At 37.5% G+C, this 24,782-nt stretch overlaps 1 protein-coding gene across 2 annotated transcripts in view; it reads right to left on the bottom strand.

Annotated features, from left to right (window-relative positions):
* The window catches only part of CLSTN2 (calsyntenin 2), a 416,131-nt gene that overhangs the window by 247,932 nt on the left and 143,417 nt on the right, over window positions 1-24,782 (bottom strand). For both annotated transcript variants that reach the window (XM_060767908.2, XM_060767910.2), the window contains exon 2: window positions 15,094-15,216. In XM_060767908.2, the coding sequence (XP_060623891.2) occupies window positions 15,094-15,216 (123 nt within the window). The remainder of the gene's footprint in view (window positions 1-15,093; window positions 15,217-24,782) is intronic.

The raw sequence follows: 24,782 nt of genomic DNA, 5'->3' as shown, positions 1-24,782 counted from the left end.
TCATTATCCCATATTTTATTACTAGGCCTGCTGTGCAAATGCAATTTTATTCAATTAATCTGGGGGGAAAGCACAGTATTGACATACTGGAATAAACCTAGGCTATTGAGCAAAACAAAGGGCAAAGCATGTTTTATAGCTAGAGTGTTAAAAATCAAGCAATAAAATTTTCAGTGATAACATAGTTTTTAAAACAGATCCAAAGACTGAGTTATATTGGTATTTATTCCTGTTTTTCTCCATCTCTCCTTTTATACCAGTTAAATGCATGAGCCCCTTTTAAATTGCAAAATCTGTTCTCCAATGAATTATGTACAATTTATGAACAATGGTGGTAGTGACTTAAATGTTGGTCTAGAACCCTTTCTTCCAACATTTAATTCAAATTCTTGTTGAGCCATTGGAGTTCACTGTGTGAGCTTACACAATTCACATCTTCTCAACCTTAAAGGAAGGGGTTGGCAAACTTCCTTTAAATCTTCTCAAGAAGACCGAGAACACAGGTCACCAAAACCAGAGTCAAATTCCAGCCACATAACAATACAGAAGGACATACACTAGACATTAACAATGTATTGCAGTACAAACCAACTCATGTTTACACATTAAGCTTTGAACTATTTGACTTAAGATGTTGTGAAACCTAAGATTCAGAGTCTTGGAATCTGAGGCTTTGAGACATATGTAGGGAAAGGAATATTTACATTTGCTTTAGCTCTTTATAAACTGAGGACCAGACAAAACAGAAAGACTGTACAATCAGAAGACTTTTAACTAGCTCTAGGAAGCAACCCACTTCACACCTATAAGTACAATCAATCATCCTAGACCAGCCATATATAGCTCAAACATAAGCTTCGTGGTGCTAGTTGGCCCCTGCTAGCTTTCCTGTGTACACAAGGGTTTGGTAAACCCTTTGGTAACAAAGTATTTCACAATGTATGTCATTTTTGCTACAGCTCTAGTCTTCTTAATTCTAGATTCTGCAGCCCATTTATTTCTGCCTCTCCCTGTCAGCAATCATCCCATCTCTGACCGAAATGAGAAGCAGAGATCCAGGTCATGATACCTAGTTATTAAATGTAGCATGCTCTATGAATGACCGTGACATTTTTCAAATTATGACCAATACTGGTTTATGAAGTCACTAGGTTTCTTTTCAGTACAACTTACTTCTTATACATGCAATGGCAAATAGTTAAGTCAGTTACTGAATGTATGTTTGCTTCAAGGGATCCATATATAGCTTGATGTTGATAAGGCTTCCCCAAAGAAGGAGAATTCCTGTTTGTCCTGTATTCTCCATGAGGAGTCCTGTGAACATGACAGACACTGCAGTATAGTGGTTTGAGTATTGACTACAACTTTGGAAATCAATGTTGGAATCCTTGCTCGGCCATGAAAAGCCCCGTCTATTACTTTAAGCAAGTCACTCTCTGGCTAGATCTACACTTCCCTACATTCCAGGATCTGATCCCAGAATATCTGCTTATTCCAGATTATCTGACAGGCTAGACTCAAATAATCCAGTTCAAAGCAGATAATCTGGGATTGGATCCTGAGATATAGGTAAATGTAGATCCAGCCTATATTAGCCTCATAGGAAAACTCCATTTGACCAAATCTTGGCATAACACGTTCATAATCAGTTCACACTGTGTTCTGTCGCTGCTGGAGCTGAAATTAAATGCTTCTAAGAGAGGATGCAAGGCTTGCGTCCAGCGGGAAGCCCGGGGGCCCGAGAAAGAACCTTTAGAGGAATTAATACAACAGTCTTTATTAATGAACAAGCAGGAATTGTAAGATTTCTAAATAGTCTATTGGCTCTTGCAGTCTTGTTTACAGGAAACAGGCACTATCTTCAAGAAACTTTGTTTAACAGAAAAATTCCCCTTTAAAGCTCCTACCAGGCTGCTGTGAACTTAAACCTGACTGGTTTGGGTCTGCTACCGGCTGAACTGCGTCTCAGAAACGAACAGACGTACCAGCAGGCTTGAAATCACTTAGCTGAAGATGAAGAGCTGTTATTCCCTCCGGAGCTCCTCAGGGCTGTGAAGCTGTTCCCTGGAACCCTTTGGGAATCTGTAGAGGCCTTTAATCTGTTCTTCCCCAGGAAGTCTTAAAAGACGAAGCCTTTGCACAGGAGGAGCGTCTGTATGCATCCTCTGCCTTGGCTTCCCTTGCTGTGACTAACTGAAAAATGGCCCCTTCCCTCCAAAAAGCAAAAAGGGGGCGGGACCAGGGATCCTAACTATAATTGGCAGGTGGCTTACCCTATAAATGCAAATTATGACAGGAAACCCCCTGGTGCAAAATCCCAAGCATGGGATTGCACACAAACATTTAAACACAGCAAATAAATCTAGAGCTCCGGGAACAGTTGTTCCAGAACACTAAGGTTATCATAAATTGTACATGACTTAAAGGCAAACAACAATAATAACCATATTTATAAATCTTGTTTCTGGTGAGATGACATGTGAGGCACATGCATCAGTATGGCATGAGCATGGAAAACATATGAACCCCTTCACTCCATATATGCACTTGCTGATGACTTTGGGACTTATTTCTATGTCCACTATGCATATGAGATAATCGTTCTGAATGTTCTTTTTAACACAAACATTTCAGCTATTGTGACTTAGCAGAAAACAAAACAAAAGAAAAGCAATAGACTCCAAACAAGCATTAATATGCAGGCTAATATAACATAACCAAATTAAAGTGCTATGGACTGCTGAGCCAGGAAAGAACTGGAAGGCTTGGACAATTAGCTTCAAGATATGTTGATCCCCATGGAATCCCTGTATGGTTGGCCTGATGTTTTCTTTCTGTGTAACCTGTCTTACACAGAAAGAAAACATCAGGCCTTCTAACAGTATGGCAGCTTCTTACAGTAATTAGTTTGTTACCAACCATTTAAATTTTTGTTTAAATCTGAAATATTTTCTACTCTAAAGAGTTTTTAAAGAAGTCAACAGTATTTACTAATGAAATTAACACAAAAATCCATTTCTTAGGTTTAAGCAACAACACACATGAAGGAAGATACCAAATCCAATGTTATATCTTTAAAAATATCTCAAAACAATATATAAACAACGATAGTATACTTTCGAAAGAATCTTATTATTTCCATATATGATTGTGTCTTAATCAGCTGAAAATGAGCCAGGGCATTTGGGACAACTGCGTCTTTTCCTTTTGAAAGAAAAGCCACATAAACTAGGCAAGTTATTTATTTGAGGACCTTGGAATTCAGGGAGCAGCCCTAAGAACAATTTAGTGAACAGGGAAAAGAAGTAATTACCACAGTTCATGGAAATCAATGAAATTATCACCCTCAGCACAAATTCAGGTTCAGTTTTACAGCACTTAATGTGATGATTATTTTTCCCAGCATAGAAAGGATATTATGATTCTCTAATTATATTGTGCATATGATTCTCTACATTCCGTGTCCTTGAAAAGGACACAAAGCTCACAAGGCGCATAGATTACCAAAGCTCCATTATCTCTGAGATCTTAATGCATCTGATTCAAGATCTTAAGCTTTTAAAACCATCTAAATGTTTCACCTCCCTGCAATGAATGAGCGGGTTCATTAGAAATCCCCAAAGCACCTGGCTTATATTAACTGGAGAAGGCTTTAATTTAACCCACTTTAGCGGTGTTACTAACATTGGCAAGAATCCCACAATTTTATCTCATGAAGGAAGCCAATTAGAATCTATTGCAGCAGTGCCTTTTTAAGTGTTTTGTTGCTATGTGCTGACAGCTACTCTCTTTGAATTCTAAGAAATTGCTAAAACTGCTTCTAGTTATACATGTACGTATATTTATTTATTTATGAGCACCTTAATTTGATAGTAGTTTATATGCAGACAAACTCATGAACATTAGCTATTGCTGAATCTTAGAAAGATATCTGATTTTATCTATCATTACATACTCCCTGCCTCCCCAACTTCAGCTGGCCTCTTAATAGCCTCTAAAAGTGTCAAGTTCCACATATTCCCTATTCTGTTCATAAATAATGAAGGAAGAATAACATTTCTATTCTGATTAATGATATTTTGATACTCTGTATCCACACATAGGACGTCTTCCAGACCTTTTCCAATTTCTGCCATTCCCACTTGACAATATCCTTCTTGATTTGTGGTGCCCAGAACTGGACACAATATTGAAAAGTGTTAATTGATGGTAAACAAGTTACAACAGCAATTATTTAGAATCATAGCATCAGAAGAGACCTCATGGGCTATCCAGTACAACCTCCTGCCAAGAAGCAGGAAAATCGCATACAAAGCACCCCCAACAGATGGCCATCCAGCCTCTGTTTAAAAGCCTCCAAAGAAGAAGCCTCCACCACAGTCCAGGGCAGAGAGTTCCATGCTTATTTTACTTAAGTGATATCCGTCTTTACTGTTCTAATGTAGCACAAATCCTATGTAAAATCATACTATGTATTTTTGTCAGTAATATTGAAATATATACATAAAGTGATAACAGCAGCTAAATTGTAGGGGTGATAAGGAAATATGATATATATATTCAGTTTCATCATATTTATTTACTGTATTGTTATAAGTGTCTTAGTTTAACTTACTACATAGAGTGTAATCAAGTCTTATCAAGCCTTGTTGTTGTTTGGTTTGGTATTGTGATATGGCCTAAGGGCTAATCTATTATTATTATTATTATTATTATTATTATCATCATTATCATTATCATTATTATTGCGGCAGCTAACAGCATTCAAAGAATGTTTACATCTTATTGATGAAAGCAGATATTGCATATATGTGCATTTTATCAGAACATATTATTATTATGTGTATCTAAATTTAGAAAAAATACATATTTTTAAGATGAAAATGAGGACTTTCTTTTAAAAACACACACAAAATATCAGGCTTATTACAAAAATAATATACAATATAATATGATACTTCCTGTTGCATAAAGCTAGAATTTAAGATCTTCAAAGGAATTAATTAGCGAGATTTTTAAATATATATACACTATATTTTTGCTTCAGTAGTCAAAATGTGTTTCTGCTTGTTTGATTGTTTCTCCAGTCCCATGTTTGTCTAATATTTTAACTTGGCATTGTCATCCATTCAAATTCCATACATCCAAAGCCAGATGTCTTAGTTATCTTACACTTATCTATAAAGCCTTAAACAGCTTAGGATCAAATATCTGAAGGAGTACCTCTTTCCATATCAGTTTGCTAGTGTCTTAAGATTCCCTTCTAATGTCTTTACTCCAGGTTTCTTCCTGATTAGATGCTTCTTTCATAATAGCACCTTGGCTTTGGAATGACTTTTCTCTGCAGGTATAACTGATGTCTTCTGTGTAAGCTTTTATCTGCCAGGTTAAATCATTCTGATTAACCCATGATTTTGGAAGCAGCTTCCACCTTCCCTTTCCAGCTCATTCGAATTATTAACAATATAATTTCTGAATTCTCATAATAATCAAAATTGTGAGAGCACCTTAACATAAATACCTTAAGGTAGGTTTTATTTTATTTTCCTGAAAGCAGCTTCAAAACGGTATTTAATATGGATGGGATGGGGGGGGGGGGATAGAGCAAAAGCAGGAAGTATAGAGGTCAGAATTTGAAGGAACAGTCAAGTCTAAGATATGGGTGGGAATGTATAGAATTAGTGGGTGATACATAGGTTAAAGGTCAATGCACGGAAGGGGGGAAGTCACAGCAAGGGACTCTGCCCTCATGATACTCTGGTTGATGGCCATTCCTCCCTTGGTTCAGGGGTGGGAATCAGAAGCCAGATGGAAGAGGGGATAAAGGGAGCAAGGGAGAGTAGGGATACAGGGAAGGAAAGAGAGGGAACAGTTAAAAACAGAATAGTAATATGGACGTATAAAAGCTTGTGGAGAGTGACAAAAGAACAAACCAATCATAATGGGTGACGGGATCAATATTATGTCGGTTAACATAAATGGGCGTTCGACACTGGTTAAGAGACACAAACTATCCAAACTGTTAAAGGAACACCAAGTACATATCGCATTAATACAGGAATCACATAAAAAATGGGAGACAAATCCAAATTGCTCAACAAGAATCGAGGGACTCAAATAAAGCCAGAGGGGTGGCCATACTTATAAAGGATAATCTAAACTTTGTGCTGGAAAAAGTCATTAAAGATACCGAAGGTAGGTTTATAATGATAATAGGTAAAATAAACAATACCCAGGTATCAATAACAAGTTTTTATGCCCCAAATCAGAAACAAATGAAATGTATAAACAAAATTTGCTCAAAAATAGGAAAACATGCATCAGGAGATATAATACTCGGCAAGGACCTAAACTTACACCTGTATATAAAGAAACTGATGAGTAATGGAACAGGAAATTTAGGTAAAATTGCAAGATAAATTTTAGTAAGTGGAACTTAATAGAGGCCAATAATAGAATAAGGGAAAGAACAGATACTCCCACATCCTACTCACACAGGCACTCAACATTTTCTACCATAGACTATTTCCTGGTAGGCATCAATAATTCAATGCCAATAAAAGAACTTTTAGTGGGCAATCAATGGCCAAGAGACCATGCACCTTTCTACTCAAAATTAGAAAACGATACCATAAATAAAGTGAAAAAATTGAGACTGTGACTTCCTCTCACATATTTATACATGGCTATCATATCTACTCTCAGCCTTCTCTTCTTCAGGCTAAATATGCCCAGCTCCTTAAGCCGCTCCTCATAGGGCTTGTTCTCCAGACCCTTGATAATTTTAGTTGCCCTCCTCTGGACACATTCCAGCTTGTCAATATCCCTCTTAAATTGTGGTGCTCAGAATTGGACACAATATTCCAGGTGTAGTCTAACCAAGGCGGAATAAAGGGGTAGCATTACTTCCCTGGATCTAGACATTATGCTCCTATTGATGCAGGCCAAAATCCCATTGGCTTCTTTTGCCGCCACATCACATTGTTGGCTCATGTTTAACTTGTTGTCCATGAGGACTCCAAGATCTTTTTCACACATACTGCTCTCAAGCCAGGCGTCCCCCATTCTGTATCTTTGCATTTCGTTTTTCCTGCCAAAGTGGAGTATCTTGCATTTGTAACTGTTGAACTTCATTTTGTTAGTTTTGGCCCATCTCTCTAATTTGTTAAGACCGTTTTGAATCCTGCTCCTGTCCTCTGGAGTATTGGCTATCCCTCCCAATTTGGTGTTGTCTGCAAACTTGACGATCATGTCTTTTAACCCTTCATCTAAGTCATTAAGAAAGATGTTGAATCAGGACCGGGCCCAGGACAGAACCCTGCGCCACTCCGCTCATCACTTCTTTCCAGGATGAAGAGGAAGCATTGGTGAGCACCTTCTGGGTTCGTCCATTTAACCAATTACAGATCCACCTAACCATAGTTTTGCCTAGCCCATATTGGACTAGTTTCCTTGCCAGAAGGTCATGGGGCATCTTGTCGAAGGCCTTACTGAAATCCAGGTACGCTACATCCACGGCATTCCCCGCATCTACCCAGCTTGTAACTCTATTGAAAAAAGAGATCAGATTAGTCTGGCATGACTTGTTTTTGACATGTTGACTATTAGCGATGGCCGCATTTGTTTCTAAGTGTTGGCAAACCACTTCCTTAACCATTTTTCCCAGAATTTTGCCTGGTATCGATATGAGGCTGACTGGGTGGTAATTGTTTGGGTCATCCTTTTTTCCCTTCTTGAAGATTAGGACCACATTGGCCCTCCTCCAATCTGCTGGAACTTCTCCCGTTCTCCAAGAACTCTCAAAGATGATTGCCGATGGTTCCGAAATGACTTCCGCTAGTTCCTTCAATACTCTTGGGTGTAGTTGATCTGGACCTGGAGACTTGAACTCGTTTAGAGTGGCCAGGTATTGCTGGACAACTTGTTTCCCAATTTGGGGTTGGATGTCCTCTAATCCCTCATCCACTCCATCTTGCTGAGGTTGAAGATGACTTTCTTTTTGTGAGAAGACTGAGGCAAAGAAGGCATTGAGTCATTCTGCCTTTTCCCTATCCCCTGTCAGCATTGCCCCCATCTTCTCCTCGAAGAGGCCCTATCACCTCCTTGTTCTTCTTTTTTCTACTGAAATAAGAAATGAAGCCCTTTTTATTGTTTTTAATTACTCCAAAAAAAATAGACCCTCTATCCCAAGCAACATTGGACATGAACATAACTAGCAATGAAATAGAGGAGGTAATAAAAAAAACTTTAAAAATAATTCCTCACCAGGACTTGATGGGGTCACTACAAATTTCTATAAAAATTTTCAAAAGGAAGTAACCTCTAAACTAACTAATACTATATAATGAAATCATGGAAAATTAATTAATTCCAGAGATATGGAAAACATCCGAAATTATAACAATTTAAAACCAAAAAGGGGACTGACCCTAACTCCTATAGGCCTATTACTCTATGCAACATGGACTATAAAATATTCACAAAAATAATAGCAAATAGGTTGAAAAAGTTAATACCCACTCTAATTGAGGAAGATCAGTATGGCTTTATTTAAAAAAGAAATATAACAGACCCAATTAGAAGCATTGTAAATGTAATTGACCATGCAACTAGAGAGAAAACAAATTTACTTTAAATAAAACTATATGTTTACAAAGCATTTGATGCAATAAATCATAATTATTTGGCCACCCTATGTGAGGAGAGTAACTAAGGGGAAAAGATGTGTGGAGTAATTAGTGAACTGTACAAAGATAACCAAGCTGAAGTAATAGTAAATGGAACCAATTCTAAAACTATTGAACTCAAAAGCGGAACCAAACAAAGTTGTCCTCTTTCCCCTCTACTTTTTGCCCTAGCAATAGAACCTTTTACTAATCTAGTCAGATCAAACAAAAACATAAAAGGATATAAGATAGATAGAGAAGAAATAAAAATAAACCTATATGTAGATGACACAGTAGTCCTTATAGGTTCAACGAAGAATTTTGTAAAGGAAGTATCAAAAGAAATAAAAAAAATCCAAAAGATTTCAGGCTTAACAACTAATATTGAAAAATCAGAAATTCTACACAAAAGCATGAACTGGAAGGAGATAAAAAAAGTCCAATCTATTCTAGGGGTCAAACCGGGGGGAAAGAAGTTAAAATATCTAGCGGTTTATATACCAAACAATTACATAACATAATTAAGATAAATTATAACCAATTATGGAAGAAAATAAGTAAACAAATCAACAACTGGAAAAAATGGAATTGGGATATAACAACAAGGGTGAAGGCATATAAAATGATGCTATCCAAATTTTTGTACTTATTTCAATGCTTCCCTTTTATCATTCCACCTAAAATAATAAAGAAATGGGATAATTCAATTAAAACATGGGTAGTAGGTTCTAGTAAAACTAGAATTGCAAATACAATATTTTTTTACTCCACAAGAAAATGGAGGCTGGGGAGCACTTTGCCTCCAGAATTACTATGAAGCCTGTCAACTGGCTAGGTTACTTGAATTAGACACTGGAGAGCCCAAAAGATGGGTTAGGGTAGAAAAACTAACAAGAGGATGGGGATATGGATCTTCAATTATGGGGAAAATTGGGGAAAAGACCTAGAAAATATAAAAGGAGGCCCTTTGGTATCAACAATGGCCTGTTGGGGAAAATGGCAAAACAAACTCCCACTAAATAAAATAGACAAGCTCCCAATAGGCTCCATAGAGAACAGAAAACCCCAGCTGTATCAAAATATGCTAAAGAAAATGGAACAGAACAGAATACAAAGATTGAGGACTTACTGAAACCAAACGGAACTGTAATTCAATGTGAGGAAATAAAAGATAAATGCGGGCTCGGAAATTGGCTACAATGGGGAGGGCTGTCTAAAAAGCTAACAGAATTGAAGACTAAGGAAACCTCAGAAACAAATCTTGACAAAATAATAAAATAGAAAGTTGGGAAGGAGAAAGGAATCATGGGATTTATATACAAAATAATCGCGGAAATACAATATAACCGAAAACCTACCCTAATAGAAGTTTGGAAGGAGGAATTAAGTTGCAGTGAGAGATAAATAGACAATTGGATGAAATCAATCAATAAAATAAAACATCTAAAGATGAAAGAAATGCAATGGAAAATACTGACAAAATGGTACAGAACTCCCATGCAATTGGCGCATATTACGAGAACATGCCCAAAATTATGTTGGCATAACTGTGGAAAAACAGGTACATACACCCACATGCGGTGGGAATGCAAACATATATATATATATATATATAAGTTCCATGAAATAATCAAGAAGGAAATGTAGGAGCTATTAGGTATAAATATAGAATGGAACAAGAACCAATTTTTCAGGAATTGGAAAGTAATGGGGAATTTAAAGAACGGGAGGACATAATAAAAAAAAACATGATGGATGCAATCAAAGCCTCAGTGGCCCTAGGCTGGAAGGACCACAAGAAATGGGATATAAAAACTTAGTATAAATATCTAGCTGACTACCTACTCCAAGATTATATTAGTGAAAGGAAAAGTTACTATAGGACAGGCCAAATCAGAAGGACATGGGAGGCAAAATGGAAGGGTCTCATTTGCAGAATAAAGGGGAAAGATAAATATACAGAGTTAAATAAGACTACCCTCATGATTGAACAATTGTAATAAGCACAGCAAAAGTCGTTAACTATTCCTGGGTGGGGTGGGGGGGATGGGGTTGTGTTGGTGGTGGGATTGGGGAAAATACTGGTATTTTGACTGTTAATTTTGAAGATTGTATGTTTCTATGTATTACACAATAAAATAAAAAAAACATTTTAAAATCTATATCACTATGTTCTTACATTATTTCACTGTTTTTCTTTGATGTCTACTTTTATGATATTAAAGTTATTAGTGTATTTTGTAATGGTCTAAAACCTGAATTTGATTAAATATTAAATAAATAGTTGTTATGTGTTGTCAACGTGGCTTTAGAACATGATAACTCTATGACAGAGACCAGATCCAGAGAGGCCCTTGTCTCAGAAGCATCTGCATTTAAAAATCCACAGATGTTTCTGGGGGCCTGTCCATACCCACCCCAGAAAGTGCACGCTTTCTGCCGTGGGTTATCTACACATTATCTTAAGAGGCCCTACGCTCCTCCCTCCAAGCCCCCAGATTCCTTAGAAAACCAAGAAAAACTTACATGCCCTCCAGTTGAAGCCCCAGCAGGCTCTCCCAGCATGTAGAAATGATGCAGCAGGAGGGGGGCGGCGATTTTTCTCCCTCTTCCGCTCTCCTGGTGCGTCATTTCTACACTCCAGGAGAGCCCACTGGGGCTTTAACTGGAGGACACATAAGTTTCTCTTAGTTTTTTAAAGGATCTAGGGGCTTGGAGGGAGGGGGTGGGTATTCCAACGGTTTACCAGACCTATTTAGCCTGATAAACTGTGGGAATACTGTCTGGACTGCAGTATTCTGCAGTCCAGTCCCGGAAATAGTGCATTTATCCCATGCCTTCCAAGAAGGTGTGGAATAAATGCACTATCAAATTAATTCGCTACAAACCCATGGGAAGATGAATCATTATAGTAGTTTTACTCCTGCTGAGGGAAAAAGTGAATACTCCTAAGCAGTATTCTCTCGTATATGACTGTCCTGAAGTGTTATGAAGGAATTATTTTGCAAAGGAAAAACATGGTTGTTTTTATTAATCCATTTCCTGCTCAAGAACCCATTTTATGTGCATGAAAGCTATTACCTACACAGAAAACTGGTGTGTATGTGTGTATTTGTTCACACATGCAAAATCCATTTCTGTATGTTCAAAGATGAGAAAATTACACAAAATTCTTCTCGACTGCCAAGAAACCTTAATTACAATTATTTCTTCCCTTCTTGTAAAAAATTCCTCCAGCATATTTGATTTCCCCACCTTCCAACAGCTTTCTTCATTGTTTTTACGTCAGTTTTTACATCAATACATAGAAAATTGAAATATGTGTTGTTGAAGGCTTTCATAGCCGAAATCACTGGGTTGCTGGACTGTATAGCCATGTTCCAGAAGCATTCTCTCCTGATGTTTTGCCCATATTTATGGCAGGCAACCTCGGAGATTATGAAGTCTGTTGTAAACTAGGCAAGTGGGGTTTATACAATCAGGGCCAGCTAACACCTCCCAACAAAGGATTCCCCCAGGCAGGAAGCAACCAGGTTTTGAAGCTGCAAAGCTATTCAATGCTAATCATGCTGGCCAATTGCAACATTCACATTTGCCTCAAAGAGACAAGAGTTCTTTCTCCCACCCTGGACATCCCACAGACATCATTTTGTTTTGTTAACTATTTTAAGTGGGTGTTTTTTAAATTTAAAAATATTTTTATGGTTTTTAAAAATATTTTTATCATATATACTGGCTTAAATGTGACTGATTGATTTTACTAGACACCGTCCTGAGATCATTGGATATGAAAATATTGAAAGAATGAACAACTCTTCATCATGTCCCACCTTCAAGAACTTCTGCCACAAATGTTGTGAATAGGCCCTAGAATCCCTACCATCCTCCTGTGTGACTGCCTATCCTTATTAGCCAACAACTACAGTAAACAAAGACCGGATAAAGGTCACTTGCCCGCTATTTTCATGCCGTTCAGGATGCCAGCATGGCACCTATCAAAGAAGTGCCCAAATCTATTATTTCCAGTCCAGGAACATTCTGAAGTCACATAAAAATTGGTTGTGACAAAAAGTCGATACAAAAATAGATATGTTTCATTTGTTTATATCTGGAAAAAAAATACTTATAGTTTTTCCTTTAATAGTGTATTATGATATTCAGCAAAGAATCAATAGAAAGGGCGATGAAATGCAGAACACATTTCAGGTATTGCAATTGGGGTTAAGTGGCCTCATCAATTAACTGTGGGGAAAAGAGAACAATAAAGTGAAGTTAGAATTTAATGATTATAAGACACCACAGTAAATCAATGAAGGAAGAATTCAAATGAGAAGGGAAACAGTGCAGGAAAAGAAGGGTTAGCATAATGTAGGTTGAAAACTATGAAGCCTCCCATATATTTACAATCACCATTCTTATGAATAATTTACACATACACATAAGTATACAGACAGTATGGCATAATGAAAACAACAATTTAAACACAAACTCAGTACATTAAATAATTTCTACCATCACATTTTCTAAAATAAACTATTTACATAGTAGATATATTTACAGTCCTCTAGAAAGTACCATTAAGTTCTTTAAAATGTCAAATGCAATACCAAATAGGATGAAATTCTACTTGGCTCTTGTAGAGTTTGATGCATTCTGCAAGAGCAATTCTGTGCCCTTCTCCAGAAAGCAACTTCCAAACCCTGGAGCAAATTGCCAAAGCCATTTTGAAACCAAAGAGGACAGGGAATTGCCTCCACAACACCTGGTTTCAGTTCTTCTACAAATACAGTAAATAATGTTACCATTTATGCACTATGATTATATCCTGATATTGTTTATGAACCAGAATCAAAATGATTATAAACATACAATCCATAAAAAGAGAAACTGTTGAATCAACCAGATCTTCTTGGTACTAATTTCCATTTTTGAAGCAAAGCAGTACAAAAAGACAGCAGAAACTGTACTTAATGCTTGGTGTGCAATTGGCAGTTTGTACATGCTGTTTTATTTTTGTAGCAATCCAACTGAAAATTTATAAGAACATGTATATTTGGTTGTACTTCAATTGTATGAGCCCACAGCATACACACTATGATTTAAAAAAACGATCAAAGAGCTATGGCTAGAATCCTAAAGGACATCATTTCTACTAGTGAAAAATGAGGAAAGTGGTGTTCCCCATTGGTGTCTGTCCCCCACCCCACCCAAGGACCTCAAAAATCTGCTCCAAAGGACTAGGAAAGCCTCTAGAGCAGGGGTACCCATATTTTTTAAAGCAGGGGGCTGGTTCACAGTCCCTCAGACTGTTAGGGGATTGGACTATAGTTTGGGGAAAAATATGAACAAATTCTGATGAATACTGCAGATACCTTACTGGTTGTGCAAAAAAAGAACAATATAATATTTAACATGAAGAACTATTTTAACATGAAGAACTATTAGGATTATTGTTGTTGTGTGTTTCCAAGTGGTTTGAGACTTAGGGTGAACCTAAGTCTAAAATTTAGGGCGGAGGTTGGGTAAATTACCTTACAGGGCAGCATCCAGCCCACTGGCATTAATTTGGGGACCCCTGCTCTAGAGCCATTTGCAAACATTCTGGGAGAGGAAGTCAATTCCATTAAACTATAAATCAATTGTTGACATGACATTAGTGTGGGGCCTATAGCACAACAACTCAAATAAACAGTGCAATTAAAAGATTACATTTGAAAGATATCCTATAATTTGCATTCCTATAATTGGAAATTGAAAGCAATATAGATCCTCAAGCTAAACTGCACATAATGTCACCTTCAATGCTAATAAAATAAATGTAGTATTTCTTACACTGTTTTTGTACTGTTCTTTAATATAACAAGCAAGTAAACAAAAAAAGGTAGTCGAAATCAGGAACCAGTTGTTTTCGGATAAAGCTGTTTAAAATGTGACACACTGTACAGTAATATTGACTGAAATGATTTAAAAAATCTCCTGTTGACAGATGTCTATCATAAATAATCTTAACGGGAATCAATGAAAAATTCCTTTGTAGAATTCAGGCAATTAAAACAAGTCTGAACCACAATTAAACATGTTATAAAAGATTGTAAAATATTCCATAAGCAGTTTGCTCACCAACAAATGAAATTGTAGGCACTCCTAATTGACAATTTTCATATTAAATAAATAAATAAATAAATAAATACTATCCCTGATATTGCTTACAGTCCAATTTCTTTTCAACACTGAATGCATTTTTTGAAAATATGCCTCACTGCAAAGCCAATGGAGTCAGACTGCAAGTTAGATGGTTTTGTACATGTACATGAAAGTATAGCCTTTGAGTAATACACTACCATTATATTTATACAAATTTTGAACAGTCTCCTGCATATGTTTGTCGTTAAATTGCTGTAGAGATTTAGAAGACATTGTTTCCTACCAGCATATGGAACTGGGGCATCTTTATCCAAAGCAACCAGTGGTGGATCCAGAATTACGGTGTCATTGTTTTCAGTAATAACTCCATGATAAGACGTTTCAATCCATGGCTTGTGTTTGTTCACTGGAAAGAATATAAAAAGATTTCAATAAAAATTATGAAGTAGTTTTCTCTTTTTGACCAAAGGTAAGCTGTAAAAAGAATTGGAATTAAATTTTGGAACACTACCAACACCAACATTACATATCTTCTTACATCTGTCTTCCAGTTCACTAGAAAGGCTAAACCGGAAAGGAATATCTCAAAAAACAAACAGAAATCCAAAGTGTTGGAATATTTATTATGTATTTCAGCACATATTTTCCTTTCAAAAACACTTGACCTATAAGTCTTCCCTAAATTCCAAATGAGAACAGTTCAATGCTTCCTTTAGATCCCATTAAAGGAAAAACTCTAGTCAATGTATAAATTATTTTTCACATCAGTATAATATTTGTATCCTTAGAAGAATTAAGTTGGAGCTCTATGAAGAAAAAGGACAATATTCAAGATTGTTTTCATAACACTGAACTGTTATTTTAAGATAGAGATACTAAATGCACATTGATTTCAGTAGCATTGTACTAAGCACCTAAATGCCTTCAGTTCACCAGATCCTGTTTAATCTTGGAAGCTAAGCAGGAATCAGCCCTGGTTAGTACTTGGATGGGAGATCATCTATCAATAGTAAATGCTGTAAGTTACATTTCATAGGATGGAACTAGCAAATGGTTTCTGAGAAGTCAATACTTAAGGACACATCTGTATAGACCATGAATGCAGTTTCAAGCCAACTCCAATCTGCAGTTGCTAGAAAACTGATGCCTCCAAATCATGCTGCAATGATGACTAAAAAGTATAAAGCACATTCACAGGAAAGAATAAACCACATCACATGATGAAATCAGCTCTGAAGAATGCAAAGTGCATTGTAAATACTGAGCTATACTGGAGCACAATTAAAATTCAGAAAGCGGGTGGGATGTTTGTGCTGAAAAACACTCCAAGAGTGTGGCTGGACCAGAGGGGGGGGGGGGGGTAGCTGGCCCCTGGGACAGGTAATTGATTCCTTCTGCTATTAACTTTCTCTCTGTCTCTATAGTGCTGGTGTGCATCTTGCCCAGAAATGGAAAAAATGCTGTACATTCTAGATCCAGTTTGAGGCCAAGTTCAGAGGTTAATGTAATCTCCATCCTGGGCTCACATCTATTCATATCATGCCAATCTAATAATACACATAGTGAAACCGGTTTCTCCAAAACTAGTTTAAAATCAACCTAAGCAGTCAGAGTAGACATGCCCTCAGTTAACAACATGATTGACCACAGTGTTGTGGAAGTTTATCAACAGTTCCCAAGGGTAGACCTTCATCTATATAAAGATGCAATTTTGGAAATTTGTCAGTTCTGAAGAGCATCATTCAAACCAGGAATGTACAATGCTTTAGAGTTCCTTAAGAGATGCCTTGAAATATCACCAGGTAAAGGACATGCTTATTTAGCTGTGTCCCCACAGTTGTCCATTTCTGGAAAATATGAAGTCACAGGGCAGGGCAAGTCATGAAGTATCCCACATTTTTACACTGGAAGAAATTAAGATCCGTCAACTGGGGGGGGGGGGGGACGGGACCTTTCCTTCCTGATTTTTTAAAACTTCCCTCTTCACATTTTTAATATTCACTTCCATGAAATGTCACTTCAGAAAACTATGGTGATGGATACATTCATTATAGTCATAGAGCAAACTCACAACAATATCTCTAGTGTCGATATAGAATGATAACCATGTGTACCCTGTGATAACATATTCCATATTTTAATACACTAGTGAATATAGTTTTCTCTTTTATGTGTCTTTCCATTTTTCAAAATAGCTATTTTCTTCCCTACAATCCATGAGCAAACTTCAAAACTAAACTGTCATACACCTTAAATGGTTTAGTCTTTATTCAGAACTGTGTGACCTTTTTCCCCAGCACTGTACTCTGAAAATGGTTTCTTATCTCCCAGTACTTGTTCATCAAATTCAGTTCCTCTCAGTTTCTGGATAACGTATAATACTATAGTCTATTTGCATGGAAATTAGGGTTTGTGTAGTTGAGTTATGCAAAATGTTGCTGGGGCAAGAAGTTTTTTCACTTCCCAATATTGTATTATCTAAAGTTTATTTCTGAGCGCTTCTAATGATCATGAAGCTCAAGCAGTTAACAAAGTCTGAATGGCACAAACCTTTCCCCATCCATTCATCTGTAATTGAAATAATAAATTCTTGCTATTAGTGAGAGAAAATATGCTCCTTAATTGGCTATATCAAAATGTTTGGTGAAAACTAATAACTTAAGAGTAAAAGGCTAGGTTGTTTGAAATGTCAGAGCTTTCTCTTATGTGCCATAATGTCTTTCCTCATGTATAAAAGTGTAGAGAAATTGGGGGGAGGGGGAGAAAGATGGGGATAAATTATATTCTGAGCTTCTGATGTGGGTGGCAACAGGAGAAATTGAGGAAAAAACACATGGGATGGGATCTTTCAGATTTCTCAGGTCGTTGCGGTTTTGTGACATGGAGCAAAGGGTGGCCGGTCTACTAGTGCTCCTTCAGACGGTATGGGTCCCACTGAAAGAAGTGTTTAAAAGGGTGCCTCAGCTCTCCTTTAGTGGGAGGGTTTTGGGTGTAAATGACCCCATGGAAAGTATTGTCTTAAGAATGATTCCTTAAGAGAGGTGCCTTAACCTTGCTTTAGTGGTAGGATCTTGAGGGCAAACAACCACAGGGAAAATTGTGTCCCAAAAAGGATGTCTGTTTAAAAAGGTGTACTGTTATTCGCCTGTCCGTGTGATGGGAAATAAGTGGATGGTTGCATTAGTAGCCAGAGGAGACAATCTTGTGTGATGGGGGTGAGCAAATTCTTCGTCGTCTTTAAAGACAGAACCCCATGAAACACTACACAAAGATTATTTAACCTGCTTCCCTCCATTTTCCCCAGCTTTGTCTGATGAAGTCCATAGTGTGAGGAAATGCTTAGATCCAAGTTTGTCATTGCAAGTCCAAGTGACTTCACTGGGCATGAAAAACTTTTGCCTAGCTCCAACCATTCCTTCACAGAAGTGGCTTAATCATTGCCTAATCATCTCTTCTCTTGGTTAATCATTGCAACATGTGAAAGTGGGTAACTGGGACAGACTAGGGATTTTGCTTGTGTACCACCCACCTAGCTACACAACAGTCTCCCTGTCTGAGCTAGTGGAGGTGTTCTCAGACCTGGCACTGGAGTCTCAACAGCTAATAGTGCTGGAGGCCTTCAACATCCTGTCGAGTCTTCCCTGTCTGGGGCAGCTCAGAGTTTCATGGCTGTCATGACAACTATGAAGCTGTCCGAAATGATATCTGGGCCCACTCATGTAGCTGTACCCTGGTTTTTAAGGCAGTCAGGAATGGAAATGTTGGTATGGAGGAACTCTCAATTGTTCCGTTGTCAGGGACCGACCATCATCTGAGTAGGTTTAGACTAACCACAGCCTCTAACCTTAGTGGGGGGGGGGGGATTAAGTCTGGTCCACCCCAGGAGACTTATGGATCCAGATGGATTCCTGATATCTCTTGGGGAGCTTCCTGTAATGGCAGCAGACAATCCTGCTGATACCTGGAATACAGAGATGACAAGAACAGTGGACACGATCACACCTGAACATCTCTTCTCGCTTAGCAGAGCCAACTCAGCTCCTTGGTTCACCGGGAAGCTGGTGGTGATGAAGAAAGCAAGATGAAGACTAGAGTGTCACTGGCAAAGGACTCAGGATTAATCCAACCGAGCACGGGCCAGAACCTCACTTCGGCCCTATTTCACAGAAATGAAGGCAGCCAGAAGGCCTTCTCGGCTGCCTGTATTGCATCTGCAATGAATACACCAGCAGAGTTGTTTCAAATGGTCAGGGGACATCTCCATCCTGGTTCTCAGGAGGAGACACCTGACCACTCGGTGACTCGATGTGGTGAGTTTTTCCATCATTTTGCAAACAAAGTATCTCAGATACACTCCGAACTGGATGTCAATTGAGAGGAGTATTTTATTCCTTTGGAGAATTAGGTTGTGCTTTGAGGGGGTATCTTGCTTTTTGGCTGACTCCACCCCATTATCACTCTGAAACATGCTGGGTGTTTTATTTAAGTGTTTGTGAGAGGAGATTGGGAGGATCCCAAAGGAGGCTTTCAGTTCTTCTATAGATTTGTTAATTGCCTGGATCCATTCAAATAAAGCAAGTATTGTCTCTGTAGTTAATGTGCAGTGGTTAGCCATTAGATTGTAAGCATATTCTTTATCCTTTGTTACATTCTCTTCAGCAGAGATAGAGAGCTCAATAGAGCCATGCTCTGGCAGGCCCTGATCATCAGACTCCAAGGTGGAGTTTATTCCCTCTAAGAGACCCCTAGAACAGTCCATAAAGGAATTAAGTTGGGACTTACATGAAGGGTCCTTATTTGGTAATAGGTCTGTGACCTTGCGTTGTTTGGGGAGGGTCTCCTCATTTTCTTGATTATTTGGAAGATTAGTTCTCTGGGGCTTCCGTTTCCCTCTTCTTTTCCTGTTGGAGCTGTTCCTTCTTTTGGTGTTATTCATTGCAGTAAAAGGTCTTCGGTTTGTTTACAGTTTGTTTTCTCAGATAGCCTTGTTGTTGTAAGACCAGAAGTTCCCGGTGGAAAGCAGAGGAAAATGTAAACACCTTCTCTGGCTGATAAGAGACTGGGGCAATAAACTACTTGGCTAATAAAACAATAAAATAGGAATAAAACTAACTGCAGGAGCGCTCTACAAATGCAGCCTGCACTCCTCACGCAGACTTTCCAAAAACCGACACTGTCAGTTTTATAGCCATGCTAATAGATGCACCTGAGGCACCAGTTTGTTCTATTTTGATGGATTGGTTTCAGCATGTTCAGCCTGATGATATGGACAAGATTCTTGCAACGCCTCATGTGCTCTAGACGTTTGTCCTTCCTGACTCATCAAACTTGCCAGCTGGGGTTGGCTGAGTGGTTTACAAGGATTAGCAACGCCTCGTTGGAGCAGGGACAAATATCACCTAGCTTAAAAAAACAATAATTAGACCAATTTCAAAGATGCTGTCCCTTGACTCCTCAGTATTAAATAATTACCGGTCCATTTCTAACCTCCCCTTCTTGGGCAAGATTCTAGAGTGAGTGGTGGCTTCTCAGCTCCAGGGTTTCTTGGATGAAGCTGATTATCTTGATCCTTCACAGTCTGGTTTTAGGTCTGGTCACAGAATGGAGATGGCTTTGATTGCCTTCATGGATGACCTCTGCAGAGAACTAGACAGGGAGAGCCTGTTCCTGCTGGTTCTCTTGGATCTCTCAGCAGCTTTATATACCTTTGCCCATGGTGTCCTTCTGGGTCAGCTCTCTGGAATGGGTCTTGGGGCCACTGTTTTGCAGTGGCTCCACTCCTTCCTGGAGGATCGTACCCAGATGGTGATATTGAGGGACATCTGCTCAGACCCCTGGCTATTGACCTGTGGGGTTCCATAAGGTTCTATTCGTTCCCTCATGCTTTTCAACATCTACATGAAACAGCTGGGTAAGGTCATCCAGAGTTTTGGAGTTGGGTCATCTCTACACAGATGACACACAACTTTATTACTCTTTTCTACTTCAATCCAATGAATTAAGCATATAAAAGAGAACAACAGCATTAAAAGAAATTGCTCATACTCTTCTAACACATACAATGCTTTAAAATAATCCCTAATTATTCTGATACATTTATATTTCACTAAAAAAAACTGAGCACTTAATTAGCTTAATTAGCTTGAAAATCCAATTGCACACTAACAGTAAACAAAGAAATAACCCTTAGCAGATAAGTTCCCACAATGTCCTTACTTATTGTACATTTATTTGCACCCATAAGTTAACAGTTCACACAGTGTATTGATAATAGTATTGCTAATGCAGATATTATGATGCTGCTGCATATATTGTTTTTGTCAATTTTTATATTATAACAGTTTATTAGTGCTGAAGTAGTCAAAAATTGTGGAAAGAAATCTGCATATGATCAGAGTTTCAAGGAGCTACATTTAGTATCTTATGATAAAACCAAACACAATGGAGAGTGTAGCACTAAACCTTAAGCACATAATAGGAAAAAAGGAAGTAACATTTAAATAAAGAAATTTTAAGACAATTCTGGGTACTGCATCTTAAGCTGATGGATATTCCAAATTAGAAAGGAATCTACAATATATGCCCTGTTACAATGGAGGAAATAAATATAGAATGATAGAATCACAGAATTGTAGAACTGGAACTAAGGTATGGACAACCAATGTATGTTTTAAAATATCCAATAAGGAAATGATTTGTTTTAAGACAAATAAGACTCTAAGATTGGAGGGGGAGGGGAGTTGAAGAAAAACCATTATCCACAGGCAACTGCTTCACTACAGTGGGGTCAAACAGTCTCTAAACCAGAGATGGGGGAGTTAGCAGAAATGGGTTAATTGCTCATAGACTAACATAAAATTAAATTATATTTACATGTAAATAGTAACCTTTTACTAATTAGATTAATTTAAATTTTCCATTACATTACCACACTAAAAACATATAACGATGAAGGTTAAAAAATATGCCCTTTTAGTGTTCCTTAAGCTCTGCCCCTGTTTTTGAGCTCTGAAGAAAACACATATTCATCTATCTTAAAAGTTTCATAATTTCAGTCTCCCGTGAATCCCAGAAAAAAACTCTCAAGATTAAGAGAATCAAACTCAATGGGATAGATAAGAACCTTGCATGTCATGTCTGATGTCGAACACAAAAAGACCACCCAGATACACAGAGTACCATCGATTTCCAAATTCTTCATACTATTGAAAAATCTTTTAACCTTGGAATTAACTAAATGATAATACTATGAATATAAACTAAAATATGCAAAAGTCATTTGTGTGTATTCAAATGAGGTTATGATGGCATGCATGGCTACCTCCCTACTTAAGTTTCTCAAGAATCTTGAGGCATAGATCAAACTGAAACATGGGATGTAGTCCAAAGTCTTCCAAAAGGTTACACAGCTGTACAGGGAGCTGAGCCTGGATTCCAATCCCAATCTAATACTCTAATCATATGTTTACTCTACATTAGATAAACACATTCAAAATCAAATTTGTAACTATCAGTTCAGGACAAGTGTCTTATGGTTTAACTAATCATGTTACAACAATACTTCACTGCCATCTTGCAGGATTGCTAAATGTAAAGACACCTTAAAATATTAATACAAGCTTTTCTCAGTAAATATTTATGAAATCCTTTATATGTAATTATACTAATTTGAGTGGCAGTGGCTCAGCATATTTGGACAGGTGTTATCTTTAAAGGTCTTTGAAATTGTCTTGAAATTCTATCCTTAAGTATTTTTTTCGGGGGGGGGGGGTGTTTTACATGGCATTGAAGTGTTTATACTTCAATGGCTGAAATATGGTTCGTTATTTTTCAAAAAGAGGTAAGGAAAACTATTAATGCCAAAGGTTCATTCAACCAATTAATGTCATTGGAATAACTCATGAGTAAATGAGTCTTCTGGCTTAACACTGTAATTTCTCAGTTCTGAAGAACAAATAAAAACATATGAAGTAGCTTTGCAAAAATCATAGAGGCTTTAGTAAAAGATCCAACTAGGCAATGTATTGTATATAGATTCTCTAATACTTTTGAGAGGGATGAATGTAGAGGAAATGTATCTATTATTCAGAAGGTTTCATCCAATCATGAAAAGCAATATTTTTCCTATGAATAATACAATTATTTCATAGGAATATGATGAATGCTAACTGATATCAGTAGCTCTGCAGAAGCTGCATAAATTCATAACTAATTTCCATTCAGTTCTGTTATTGAAACAATTTTTGGTTGACTTCATTTTGATTGAACTATCTTTGTCAGCTTTTGTCCCAGAACTCCAAGAATTAACTTTCCATTTATAAGAATGAGAAAACATAAAGAACGTATCATTTCTGGGTGGCATACAGGACATTATGTTCAGATATGTGACACAGTTACATTTTTTTACATTTTGACAGGTTTAATTGAACTGTGAACACTTGTGTTGCATATATGAAATACAGTACATTTCTACTGTGCAAGCTTATACATAAAGGCACTTAATAGAGACTTGCAAAACAAGTTTTAGATAAGCCTAAGGAACCAATGTAGTGTAGCAGTTTCGGCATTAGACTAGAACCCTGGAGACCAGGGTTTGTATACCAGCTTAGCCATGGAAACCTGCTTGGTGGCCTTGGGCAAATCAGACTATTTTGGTCTCAGAGCAAGACAATAGCAAACCCTTCCGAAGAAAGCCTCATGTTAGGTTGCTAAAACCCAGAAATGACTTATACATACACTACTACAAAAACAAGGGTGGCTGAATTAAACACAAGCAAGCAAACACCTGTGAAATTCCTTCTTCTCTACAACTTACAGAAGCCTTGTCCTATATTTTATATATACAGAAGCCCTGCCCTATATTTTCTCCACAATCTTACTATGCCTGGAGTTGAGCCTGGGGACATTACCTTGATTTGTACCTATATCTTGGATGTGATCCAAATAACACTTGTGCCATCAATTTTATCAGACTCTCTGAGTGCTTCAAGGCCAGTCCTGCTCTTTTTGATAGCCTTCTTGGAATCACTTCCTCTTTCTCTTGTGTATGTGAAAGATCAAGATGTAGAAATGGGATGGGGTAGGAGAAGGAAACAGCTATTATATCCTGATATGAGGTAAACGCTGTCCACCACTTTTTTTCTGATTCCCCTCTACTCACCACTGATACTAACTTCAGCAAATATGGGCGTGAATCAAGTTATGGGAGTACGTGTATCTTCTAAGACTGCTTTTGAGGTCATCACCTTCTCCAGAATCCCCCTTATCTGATTAATAAATCATTAATTACATTTTCTAGGAAAGCATTTTACCTTGTAAACAGCTATCTGCAGTCCAACTCCTTTTCTTCCAAAACCAAAAGTGAACTTCCTACCATCTCTAAATTTGATTTGTGGCTGTTCACATGACCATGTAGTGACAGAAACAGAAAGTCTCTCCTTTATCTGCTTTATTCATGTGCTATGATTCTACATCAAAAAATGTTTCTGCCCCCAATCTACTTATTCAGCTGTTGTTAATATACTTCAGTCTTAAAAGTAGGAGCTAGGCAATAATTACGAAATGAAATGGAAAGAAAAAGATAATTAGAAAATTGGACAAAATATGGAATTTAGAAAGTAAAACAATAACAAAAATTTACAAACAATTACTAGAATGGTCCACACAAACAGAATTAATTAAGTACTTTATGGTTAAATGGGCCACAAATATAGGACATACAATTAGATTGGAAGAGTGGGGAAAAATATGGAATAAGAAAATAAAATATACATAATCCTATGATCTGAAAGAAAATTGGCTGAAAATGATGTACAGGTGGTACAACGCCCCTCAAAAATTAGCAAAATGTTATCCAAAAGTGAACAACAGATGTTGGAAATGTGAAGAGCAAACCGGCTCCTTCTTCCACATGTGATGGACATGCAAAGTGGCCAAATCATACTGGAAAAATATACATAAAAATAGAGAAAA

This window comes from Anolis sagrei, chromosome 3, assembly GCF_037176765.1.
Source record: "Anolis sagrei isolate rAnoSag1 chromosome 3, rAnoSag1.mat, whole genome shotgun sequence".
NCBI lineage: Eukaryota > Metazoa > Chordata > Lepidosauria > Squamata > Dactyloidae > Anolis > Anolis sagrei.
The sequence above is the reverse complement of the archived record's forward strand: the minus strand, read 5'-3'. Positions and strand labels throughout refer to the sequence as shown.